Raw genomic sequence first — 11,353 nt, 5'->3', positions numbered from 1 at the left:
TCCCGCCCCCATCCGCCCCTTCAACGCTGTGCTAATAAAGTAAAGCGATCCCTGTAATTGGGCGTCAGCAGTAAAAAGATACATAAGCGTCAGGAGCTAGGTAATTGGTGATTGTACTAAGAGTTACTTATGATCTGGCTGTTTTCTAGAGAAACCCAACATTCCCCAGGTACTTCCCCTCCCACATGGTGCTTCCGTGTAGTAGCCCTTCTGCTTACTCTAGGTGTTCCCCATCAACCCATGAGTTAGAAGTAACAGGTAATGGCAGTCTGGTGACATACGTCAGGTTCTCTAAATTATCGGTGTGTACAAGGGTCCGTCGCTAGGGGGCCTCAGTTCCCTCCGGGGAGACCCTCTATATCAACTACCCCGTAACCACCCTCCGCAGGATCGCGCAACGTCTGCCTTGGTCCTTGCAATGTCCCTGGAGTGGGAGGCAGGCGGAGGGGAGAAGGGGAGGGGGGCCGAGGAGAAGAGGGGGGCCGTGTCTGTGCGGTCAGTTGTTAGTTAGCCGCAATGGGCGGGCCTGACATGAGGTATACACGTGAATGCAGGTGTCTGGGGTGCAAGTAGTAAACATCATGTGGATGTGAAGAACGGTAGGCTTGGGGGTATACATAAGGGTAAACAGTCGTATTAAACGTATGCATTTAACGGTTTGCGCATATCAGTAAATGGCAACACATGTATACATGCTTCAAAATAGAACATAACCTGATCTCCCTCCATGGTCCTCCCCCAAAGGTGTAAGGGAGAGTTGTCATGTGAGTGTACCTTATGGGACGTTTAGGCATGTCTAGAAGAGCAAACATTCGCATGAAACAAATGCATGTAACGGTTTGTGTATATCGAGAAAAGGCATCATATCAATACATGCATTAAAATTAAACACAACTAGATCTCCCTCCACGGGTCCCCTCACCCCCCAACACAACACCCAACATCTTCCATGCCCACCTCTCCCCCCAGAGCCCCCACCCAAGAATCCGCCAGCCCGCTCCACATAAGGCATTGTCACTGATCGGGAAGCTATGAGTCTCGCTGAGAGAGTGGAGTGAAGGAGGTATAGGTTTAGGTTTAGGTTTAAGTATGCCATGTCCAGCTATGTGCCCCCCCACCCCAGTGTCCCCCACCCCAATCTTTAATGCAGTGTCCCAGAGTACCTGAAGGCTCACAACTCGTGGGTCTCGGACCTCGCGGAGTGGTTGAGGTAGATGCGGGACCCTGTTCCCGATCAAGAGGAGGAACTCAAGTCGTGGTGTCAGCATTGTCCTGAGACATGAACCAAGGCCCTCAGGGATCATGTGGTGGAGAGTATCCTGCGGCTACCTGCGGTGGGTGGACGGAGTTGCAACTATTCCTCCGGAGATGTCGGTCCCCCGTACCATCCGGGATGGGAGGTAGCCAGGGCACCCACGGCCCGTTGTCTTGGTTCTCTCCGCGGCCTCAGGGGAGGGCCCAGCGAGCTCAGAATCCAGTTGGGGACCGTCTGAGACGGGAGGCCTAGTTCCTCCAGGAACCTCGGCACCTCCTCAGGACATCTCAGGGTAATCCAGCGGTTTTGGTGTCTTGCCATCAAAGCAAAGGGGAAGCCCCATTTGTAGGTTACGTTATGCTCCCTCAGCGCCGCTGTTACAGGGCGAAGAGCTCGCCTGGCATCGAGAGTGATAGGGGATAGGTCATTATACAGCGAGACCTGGGCTCCCCGAAAGGGCCAAGTGGACCGTTCCCGGGCTTTAATCATGATGTTACTTTTTACCGGGAAGGAGCTTAGGCAACAAACAAGGTCCCTCTGGCCATCCTCTGCATTCCTGGGTCGCAGGGCCCTATGAGCTCTGTCAAATTCAATTTGTGGCAGGGGGGTAGGTAGCATGATGAATTGAAAGAGTTCCCTAAGGGTGGCTGTCACATCCTCCACCCCTTCTGCTTCGGGTATACCCCGCACGCGGATGTTGCATCGCCTACCTCTATTGTCCACGTCTTCGAGGTGGCGACGCATATTCAGCAGCATCTCCCCCTGTCTGGCCACTGCTGTGTCTGTAGATGCTGCACGAGTCGCCAGGGCCGCATCCGCCTCTTCCAGCGCGGCAATGCGGCCCGCGTGCGTGGTCAGTTCGGCGCCGAGCCCTGCGACCTCCGCCCTCATGGACTCTTGAAGTGTGGCTGTGACGGTCTGTAGGTCAGCTTTCGTGGCCATAGCCGTTGTTAGTTCTCTGAGGGTGCCCTCAATCCGCTCCAGTGCAGCATCTGTTGCGGTGTGGTTAGGCCCCGCCGCCATCTTGGGGCTCGCGGGTTCGCCGCTCGCTCCGGGTTGCGGGTGGAAGAAGCCGTCTAAAGGGCCTTATTGGGAGTTCCCTGGGGTCTGGGGGTGCTCCGGGCGTTTTGTGCGCCCCATGGGTGCTTACTTGTGGCTTAAAAATGCTTTAGCGGGGGTTCGGCGGAGCGGAGCTCTCCCCTCACGCGGCCATCTTAGTTGGAGCCGAAACCACGCCCCCATGGGTCTAATTGTTCTGCTTCATAAAATGTATATTACAATAGTGATTATGGGTTCCTGTGCTACACTTCTTATGTTACAATATAAGCTCTGTGAACCAGTTCCTGCTTTACATTGTTTTATTAGAGTGTAAGCTCTGCAAGCATTGCCTTCTTTTCCGTGTACTGAACTATTCATTCCAAAGTGTAAGCTATGTTAGCATAAACTGTTAGCTCTGTATTACAAAATGTATATTAGAGTTTACACTCTGCGTGCACAGACCTCCTTTCTCTGTATGTACCCCTTATATTAGACAGTAAGCTCTGCAAGATCTACCCATCTGTGTCATATTAGAGTGTAAGCTCTGTGGGCAGGGACTGTGTCTCTCTGTATTGTACACTTTGTATTAGAGTGTAAGCTGTGTGGATAGAAAACACATTTTTCTGCATTCTACCCTGCATATTAGAGTGTAAGCTCTGTGTGCAGACACCATGCTTCTCTCTATACAATTCATATTAGAATGTAAGCTCTGTGTACAGGGACTTTGTATCTCTGTATTGCACACTTTGATTAGAGTGTAAGCTCTGCGGACAGGGACTATATCTCTCTGTATTGTACACTTTGTATTAGAATGTAAGCTCTGTGGGCAGGGGTTATATCTCTCTGTATTGTATTACAGTGTAAACATATTTTTCTGTATTATACCCTGCATATTAGATTGTAAGCTCTGTACTCAGGGACCATGCTTCTCTCTATTATGCAATTCATATGTAAGCTCTGTGGGCAGGGTATCGCACCCTTCATATTTAGAGAATACACACTTGTGACAAGGAACACCTTTCCTGTACTGTACCCTTCATATTAGAGTGTAAGCTCTGCTAGCAGGAACCATGTTCTTCTGCATAGTACCCATCATATTAGAGTGTAAGCTCTGTGGGCAGGGTTGTGTCTCTCTGTATTGTACATTTTGTATTAGAGTGTAAGCTCTGTGGGTAGAAAACACATTTTTCTGCATTCTACCCTGCATATTAGAGTGTAAGCTCTGTGTGCAAAGACCATGCTTCTCTCTATACAACCATATGAGAATGTAAGCTCTGTGGGCAGAGACTGTTTCTCTCTGTATTGTACACTTTGATTAGAGTGTAAGCTCTGCGGGCAGGGACTATGTATCTCTGTATTATACAGTTTGTATTAGAGTGTAAGCTCTGTGGGCAGCGACTATATCTCTCTGTATTGTACACTTTGTATTATATTGTAAGCTCTGTGGGCAGGGACTATATATCTCTGTATTGTATTACAGTGTAAACTCTGTGGGCAGAAAACACCTTTTTCTGTATTATACCCTGCATATTAGATTGTAAGCTCTGTGCTTATAGGGACCATGCTTCTCTCTATTTTGCAATTCATATGTAAGCTCTGTGGGCAGGGTATCGCACCCTTCATATTTAGAGAATTCACACTTGTGGCAAGGAACACCTTTCCTGTACTGTACCCTTCAGATTAGAGTGTAAGCTTTGCTAGCAGGAACCATGTTTTTCTGTATTGTACCTTTTATGTGAGAGTGTAAGCTCTGTTGGGCAGGGAGATAATTTCTCTGCACTGTATCCTATGTTTGAGTATCGGAGTAGTATATCAGTGCAATTTGCAGTCTAAACACATCAAGAAATTGATCCAGGGTGTAAAACCGATCGTCATAAGTGAGGTCAGGAAGGAATTTTTGTTCCCTCTGTGAGAAAGCATTACCAGGGTTTTTATTTGTTTTTCTCTGGATCAGTCCGATAATAATGATGTTAATATTGCTATCTGTATATTGCTTTAATATTGCTATCTGTATATTGCTGTGTGAAAATAAAATATATATTTGTTTAAACTACTTCTGTCTGACTGTCTGATTTTTGGCAAATATCACTGAATGCATATCTAAAAATCACAGTGATCTGAATGAAGAAAGTGTTTTTAACTGGTGGAAATCATACCCAGGACTTGTTTTATAATCTGTATTAATATGCAGGGTGTCTCAAAAGTAGGCATACAGTAAAGCTTATTTGCGCCTAACTACATTGTTTATTACACGTATATTTGTTTAACACTATTTAATCTCGTAAGTGCTCGAAATGTCTTCCATAAACGTTGCAACATTCCTCAAACCTTCCCAGCGCACTGTGACACACAGTACGACGCAAATCCAGTCTTCCAATACAGCTTTAGAATTCACATTCTTTGTTCTTGACTCAAGTTTGCTGTCATCATTCACAAGAACAGTAAAGGAAAATAATGATTGTATCTGCCCTCCACTATTCTTTCCAACTGCCACACTGTTGTTGTGTGTCAGTGGATTATATTGTTTCAACTGGATACCTACCTTTGGGCCATCCTGTATTAATCGAAAGCAGTACAATCTGCATGCTGTATTATAACACGGATACCAAGAGCCTAGGTTTTCTTTATTTTAGATTGTAAGCTCACGGGCAGGGCCCTCTACCTGTTGTGTCGGTCTGTTCTTATTGTATTTTTATTTTTCCCAACTGTACAGCGCTGCGGAATTTGTTGACGCTTTATAAACGCCAGTAATAATAATAATAATAATGGCTTCAATATACGATATACAAAACGTGAACGAGGGATGGGTGGGGATAGTCACAATGAGGGTCCAGCGTAAGATCTTCAATTATATATCTCACTGAACAGAATTAATGGAGAAAATACCATAATCTAATAGGACGGACCAAATCCCTCTATCTCTCTTTTGTATCCTAATATCACTCTTATCTCGGAGCTTCCTATTGTTGGTATCTCTGAGTGTGTCAACTCCTAACTAGTTTTAATCTCAACAAAAAGAGTGATGAGTAAAGGAGTGTAATTATTGATTCATTCGGCTCCCTTCCATTATCCCTATTTATTCATCTCATTAGTCTCCATATCACATCCGGATGATGAATCAATTCACCGAAATAAATCAATCAATAAAACCACAAACCTTCTACATTAGAATGAAGGAATAAAAATAAAAATAAAATGTTTTTAAATCAGATAAAATAAATCATGATTTTTTGTTTTGTTTATTTTTTTTGGCTTCTTGTCCTTTTGTCCACAATAACTGGAGCCAACCTACTTATATTCTATTTCTAAATGGGCTCTTAACCCCTTAAGGACCAAACTTCTGGAATAAAAGGGAATCATGACATGTCACACATGTCATGTGTCCTTAAGGGGTTAAATGTAGTTTTCTCTTCATATAAGCTCCCTTTTACACCATTCTCTTCCTCGTTCGTATCGATCCAATTTCTTCATGCAATGGTTTTAGTGGTCACGTTTTCTGTAACCCACACCCATCCATTCCAGTTTCACATATATACACTGCCTACGCTAGTTTCACATTCCTCCGTCAATATGTTAAAAAAAACACAGAAAGGTTTGGTCTGCAGTTAAGTGATGAATATGCCAGTTTCAGGTGAATCAACAGGTCAGAGTGCAGGAAACAGGAAATGATCGGGGACGATGAAAAATTAGAGTGGGTATCCATTGACCCTGCTAAAAAAAGGAGGGGTGTAAGCAAGCCAGGCTAACCGGTAGCCATGCTGACCGGTCCCTGCAGACTTGCCCATGCCATCTTTTATAAGCAGAAGAGCCCTGGGGTTATTGAGATTGCAAGTTATCTAATGATGCACTCGCATGGGCTTTTTGAGGATTTTTCTCTGCTGTCCCCATAAACACACAGAAATAAATAAACTACGGAAGCTAGGCTATTATCACGACTGTCCTGCTGATTCTGGGACACTTGTTGTTTATGGGTCTGCATGTCAGACAGTTTGTTTATAACTGGATTGAATATTTTAATGATTATGCAGTATATACCTGTAGATAGAGCCATATCCAGATCAATTGCTCTGTAAAGCGTTATATAAGAAGTGCAACGGTTATACATAGATATGACATGTTTTATTGACGCCCTGAAATGGATGATATACTCTAATCTAAGTTTTACCTTTCATACAGTCATTTATAGTCTCCTTCAAATTGTTATTTTATTTTGAACGTTTACTGTTCTGGTGGAGTTCTGGTGGAGTTGATATGGCAATTATTTGGAAAACGTGCCTTCTTTTCCAGTAGTTTTCAGTTTGATAAACAGTAAGTCTTAGCTGGTACCAGGAAAGGCAGACATTCCGAGCATGCAGAAACTAATGGCTGTTAATAATAACAGCTTAAAGGGCATGATCTATACACTAAAGCTAAAGTTGTTTTGGTGCTTAGAGAGTCCCTTTAAAAATTACATCTCTCTTTATGGGAAATGTATAGGGAGACTGCGTAGGTCACATGCAAGGAGGTGTGACTAGAGCTGTATAAACAAAGTAATTTAACTCTCAAACGGCACAGAATTGAGCAGTGAGAATACAGGGGCATGGACTGTAAATCAAAAATGCTTAATTAAAGGGAAACTCCATTGCCCAAATATTTTTAAAAAAACTCACTATTTAGTAGATATACCTCAATGAAACCATGCCTGCATTTAATTATGTCGTTTTTTTTTACTCGTGGAATATCTAAAATCAGCTGCAGTTCTCTTCTGAAGTCTTTTGCAAACAATCCCCTTCCTCTCCAAGCTAGACTTTTTTTTTTTTGCTGTCTAATCACAGACTTTTTAATGTAGAACATAGAGAAGTCTTTGCAAGGCATGTGCTCTGGGAGTTTGAGCTAAACAACCAGGAAGTAACATGTAGCAGTTGTCTGATTAACAGACAAGGGGGTGCAGCAAGGTTATTTAAGAAACGTGCCCCTTTCTACTGAAATCAACACTTTTTGTAAAATAAAAAAATAAAATTAAATTAAAAAAAAGAGGACACACTCTTCATACACTAGAAAATGAAGGAGCTTTAAAAGTTTGGCTTATTCCTCTAACATACCTTCCAACATTTCAAATGGACAAAGAGGAACATTTTAATATCAGGATTGTTAAAGGGTTGAGGCCAGGGCTGTTGAAAAAGTATAAGTTACTTACTAATAGCTAAAATGTAATATAGAACAAAAACAATGTATCTTATTTACAGACTGATTTCTAAATATATTCATAGTGGTTTAAAGACACATTACTGTCTGTATTTTAGCTGTGGAGCTCTGTTATACACCAAGAAAACAGAGCTCTTAGATAAGAAGGACATTAGGATAGAAAAGAGAGACAGAGGGATTTAGTTCCAATGTAGGGACTGTCCCTTCTAAATAAGGACACATGGGAGGTATGCTTTAAGCTAATGTTGTATTGGTGCTTTGAGTATCCCTTCAAGCAGAAGATGAGGGAAAATAAATCTTTGTTTCACCTGTGCCATTATTACAACACTAGTTTCACACTTGTCATTTCCTTTCATGTGGTAAATCTAAACAGTATATTCTGTACATAGCAACTGCCAGGAAGAAGGGATGTCTCACAGGTTAAATTAACCCTTTAAACACCAGTCAAGAATGCAACATTATTGGAGAGATTCTACCTTTGGCTTTCATAAATACATAAGAGTAAAATATTTGGACCTAATAATGCATATCCTCTGTAAAGGATTGACCCGGTCACTTTAACAACAGGCGCTGGACTCCTATGCCAAATCCTCCACAAGAAAGCTTTTATCGCCATGTTTGCCCCTCCATGCTGTGCCAGGACTTTACAGGACATTAGGGAGTCTAGTATTTGGCCCAGATAGACCCCTGCAGACTTTCAGGACACTCCTTAGGCAAATACTCAGAAATAAAATGGAACTGTACATAGGATAGGAAGGATGCCACAATCCTGTGAAACTTCAAATTGGTATCGATCGGTCCCAGTACCACCAACCTCAGCGCTATTTAGAAGGGAGGTCAGGGAGGTCTCAACGCATGGACCTGAGAGAGTTCTTTCCATAGAGCTCCTGGAAGCCATTATTTGAGATCGGGACTTGTTACCAAACAGTCTGGAACTCTGCGTCAGATTAGAGGATGGTTGCGGCCCGGCCAAACTTCAATTGGTGATTTCTCGGGCTAGACACCTCCCAGAGCTTGCACCTCTAAACCAGAGCCCTCCAGGGATGTATAGCTCATGGCGATAACTTATAACGAATTCTCTGTTTTGGGGATACTGTTGTAAGACATTTAGGGGTCCAGTAGTTGATTAAATTATGATGCCTTTGATTGAGTTATGTCCGAGACAACAGGGCGCCGGGTTGGGATTGTGATGTTTGGTTTTATGACCCCCTGTTGAGAATACCTGTATAAATATGTCTGAGGTTTTGAATAAAGTGTGTCTGTTTTACCCTTCATCATGCCTCGGCTGATGTTTGTGAACTGAACTGTAATCACTCCAGCTGATTTGTTCCAGAGTAGAGGGAATACTTGGCGGAGATACTCCGACATATCCTCTGTATTAATAAAATAATAAACTTATTTAAAATTATTCCACTATTTACAACATATGGAATGTTACATTTTAGTTGGTCCCACAAATGTGCAGCATAATTCTGGTATAAAAATAAATCAGCTTAATTCTGGTATAATATCTCAGTTTCACAATTTCTCATTTAAATCAGTGAGCATTTATTTTTTTTATTTTTTTTACTAAATCAAGAATTTTTAAGTACTGACAACAGAATCTCAAAGCGTGAAATAGCTGAATTACAGAATCTTTCTAATTCAGCTACATTTAACACATTTTACATTCCCTTCTCATTTCTTCACAATTGCTGCTTTAGACAATATAAATATTCTTGTTTGCTTGATGAACTGGGGTCAATTTAGGCAAAATAGATTTATTTGATCATTTCAGTCGTTTTTAGTGGGGGTTGACGTGATTTAAAATGTTGTTTTTTTTTCTCATGGCAGTACAATTCTGAGATTTTCTTCTCTCGTCTAACCTGTATTGTCAGATATATTATCTTTGCATAGCACTGGTTTTTACACAGTATCGTTTCCTTAAATACATTTCACAGTAAAGTATCCTGTTGAATAACTAATAATTGAAATACATTTTCTTGTTTTGTTGTTTGTTTGTTTTTGCCATGAGAAACAGGTTTTATATTCTCATTTATAAACAAGAGAGACAAGTTAATATATTTATCTTGGTCTTTCGTCAAGAGCTTTTCACTAGTACACACGTATATTAGCTATGTCACTGTTGCTTTAAGTAAAACTCCTCCCTTCATTTGCTGTGACATCAGCTGCACCTGATTCAGCTATAAAGGACAACTTTGAGGATCCGTTACACACCTGTTACACATAGCCGGCTTGGAGGTATAAAAGGACCGCCTACCTATTACAAGAAGGATATTATATACTCCCTAACCTGGGCAGTCATCCAGGCAAAGATATTCTGTTCAGAGAGTCAATAGGTACTGTGGAGTGGACAAGAAATAAGAGAAAGACAGTGAATTTTAAAGAAGAAAGTAGAGGCAGCTCACACCAAAAGAAGAAAGGGATTTTTCTCTCGAAAGGAAAACATTGCTTAGAAAAGAGGAACTTCCAAAGAAGGGTGCTGTTCGAAGTCCTCTGATACCACCAAAGAATTATACTACTTATTTTACAACTCATAAACCACATTTAGTTGCCAACATGTCTATGGGACTTGAGATCCTGGGTGTAGCCCTGTCCATTATCGGATGGCTGGGAGCCATTGTTTGCTGCGCTCTTCCAATGTGGAGAGTAACTGCGTTTATCGGTAGCAACATTGTAGTGGCTCAGATCATCTGGGAAGGTCTATGGATGAACTGTGTGGTGCAGAGCACAGGGCAGATGCAGTGCAAAGTATACGACTCCCTGCTTGCTCTTGCTCAGGATCTACAGGCAGCGCGTGCTCTCATTGTCATCTCAATTGTCATAGCTGTGCTTGGAGTCCTCATCTCCATTATCGGAGCCAAGTGCACCAACTGTGTCCAGGATGAGGCGACGAAGGCAAAGATCATGATTGTGTCTGGGGTTATTTTCATCCTTGCTGGGCTGATGACCCTCATCCCTGTGTCTTGGTCTGCTAATACCGTCATTCGTGACTTCTACAACCCATTGGTGGTGGACTCTATGAAGAGGGAGCTTGGAGCCTGCATGTATATAGGTTGGGCAGCCTCGGCTCTCCTCATGCTTGGAGGTGCCATGTTATGCTGTTCTTGCCCACCCAAACAAGAGAAATACCCTGCATCACGAGTGGCATATTCTGCTGCCCGCTCTACGAATCCTGGCTACGACCGAAAAGACTATGTTTAAAAGAAAGTGGACTTTCTTTACTAAATAACTTTACAACTCTTACCTAAAACACGGACAGGAGGAGACTTGCGGCATAATCATGGAAAACAGACCGAAGACATCACCTTCTAACACTTACAAATAATCCTCGTGATATTGTAACTGTTTATACGTGTTATATATATATGTACGTATAATATGTATTTTAGTCAGCATTGCCCTTTTTAATGGCACCGTTTGTTTGTGTGTGTGTGTATGTGAATATATGGGAAATTAGATGGCTATTTCCCAGTGTCGTGGCAATGGTAAAATATGTTTGAACTGGGAGGGGCAAATGTTGGCATAGATGAGGTGGCTTAAACAGTGTAACCCTTTTTATGCTGGGAAGGAAGCAAGCCTTTCTTACTGTACATAGACATGTATTCTATACCTGTGATAAAGCACAAAGGTTAATCTAATAGGATACTTTCCTGTTTGTTATTGAAAGTGTTCAGCAAAAGGTTTTCCTCTCCCAGAGGTAAAGGGTAAAGGTTAGATCACGAAAATATCTCATATACAAGGGAGAAAGTGTATACAGCGTTGTTATATATTGCATTGTTAAATATTTTAGGTGGGAGAATCTTCTTGTACAGTAGTAGCGTACTGTGACACTGCAGATATTTCTGAACTATAATTCTTATGATGCTCAGCAAA

At 42.2% G+C, this 11,353-nt stretch overlaps 1 protein-coding gene across 1 annotated transcript; it reads left to right on the top strand.

The window, feature by feature from the left end:
* The first annotated feature begins 9,691 nt into the window (after positions 1 to 9,691).
* CLDN3 (claudin 3) lies at positions 9,692 to 11,118 on the top strand. The gene has a single exon (XM_063449377.1). It carries the CDS (start codon positions 10,037 to 10,039, stop codon positions 10,679 to 10,681), a length of 645 nt encoding a protein of 214 aa, XP_063305447.1. The 5' UTR covers positions 9,692 to 10,036; the 3' UTR covers positions 10,682 to 11,118.
* Positions 11,119 to 11,353: the final 235 nt, after the last annotated feature.

The sequence above is a fragment of the Pelobates fuscus genome, chromosome 1 (genome assembly GCF_036172605.1).
Source record: "Pelobates fuscus isolate aPelFus1 chromosome 1, aPelFus1.pri, whole genome shotgun sequence".
Taxonomy (NCBI): domain Eukaryota; kingdom Metazoa; phylum Chordata; class Amphibia; order Anura; family Pelobatidae; genus Pelobates; species Pelobates fuscus.
This window is presented reverse-complemented; position numbering and strand designations above follow the sequence as displayed.

Excerpts from the sequence above, each read along its gene's own strand:
- CLDN3 (XM_063449377.1), top strand. The coding sequence starts at position 10,037 with ATGTCTATGGGACTTGAGATCCTGGGTGTAGCCCTGTCCATTATCGGA.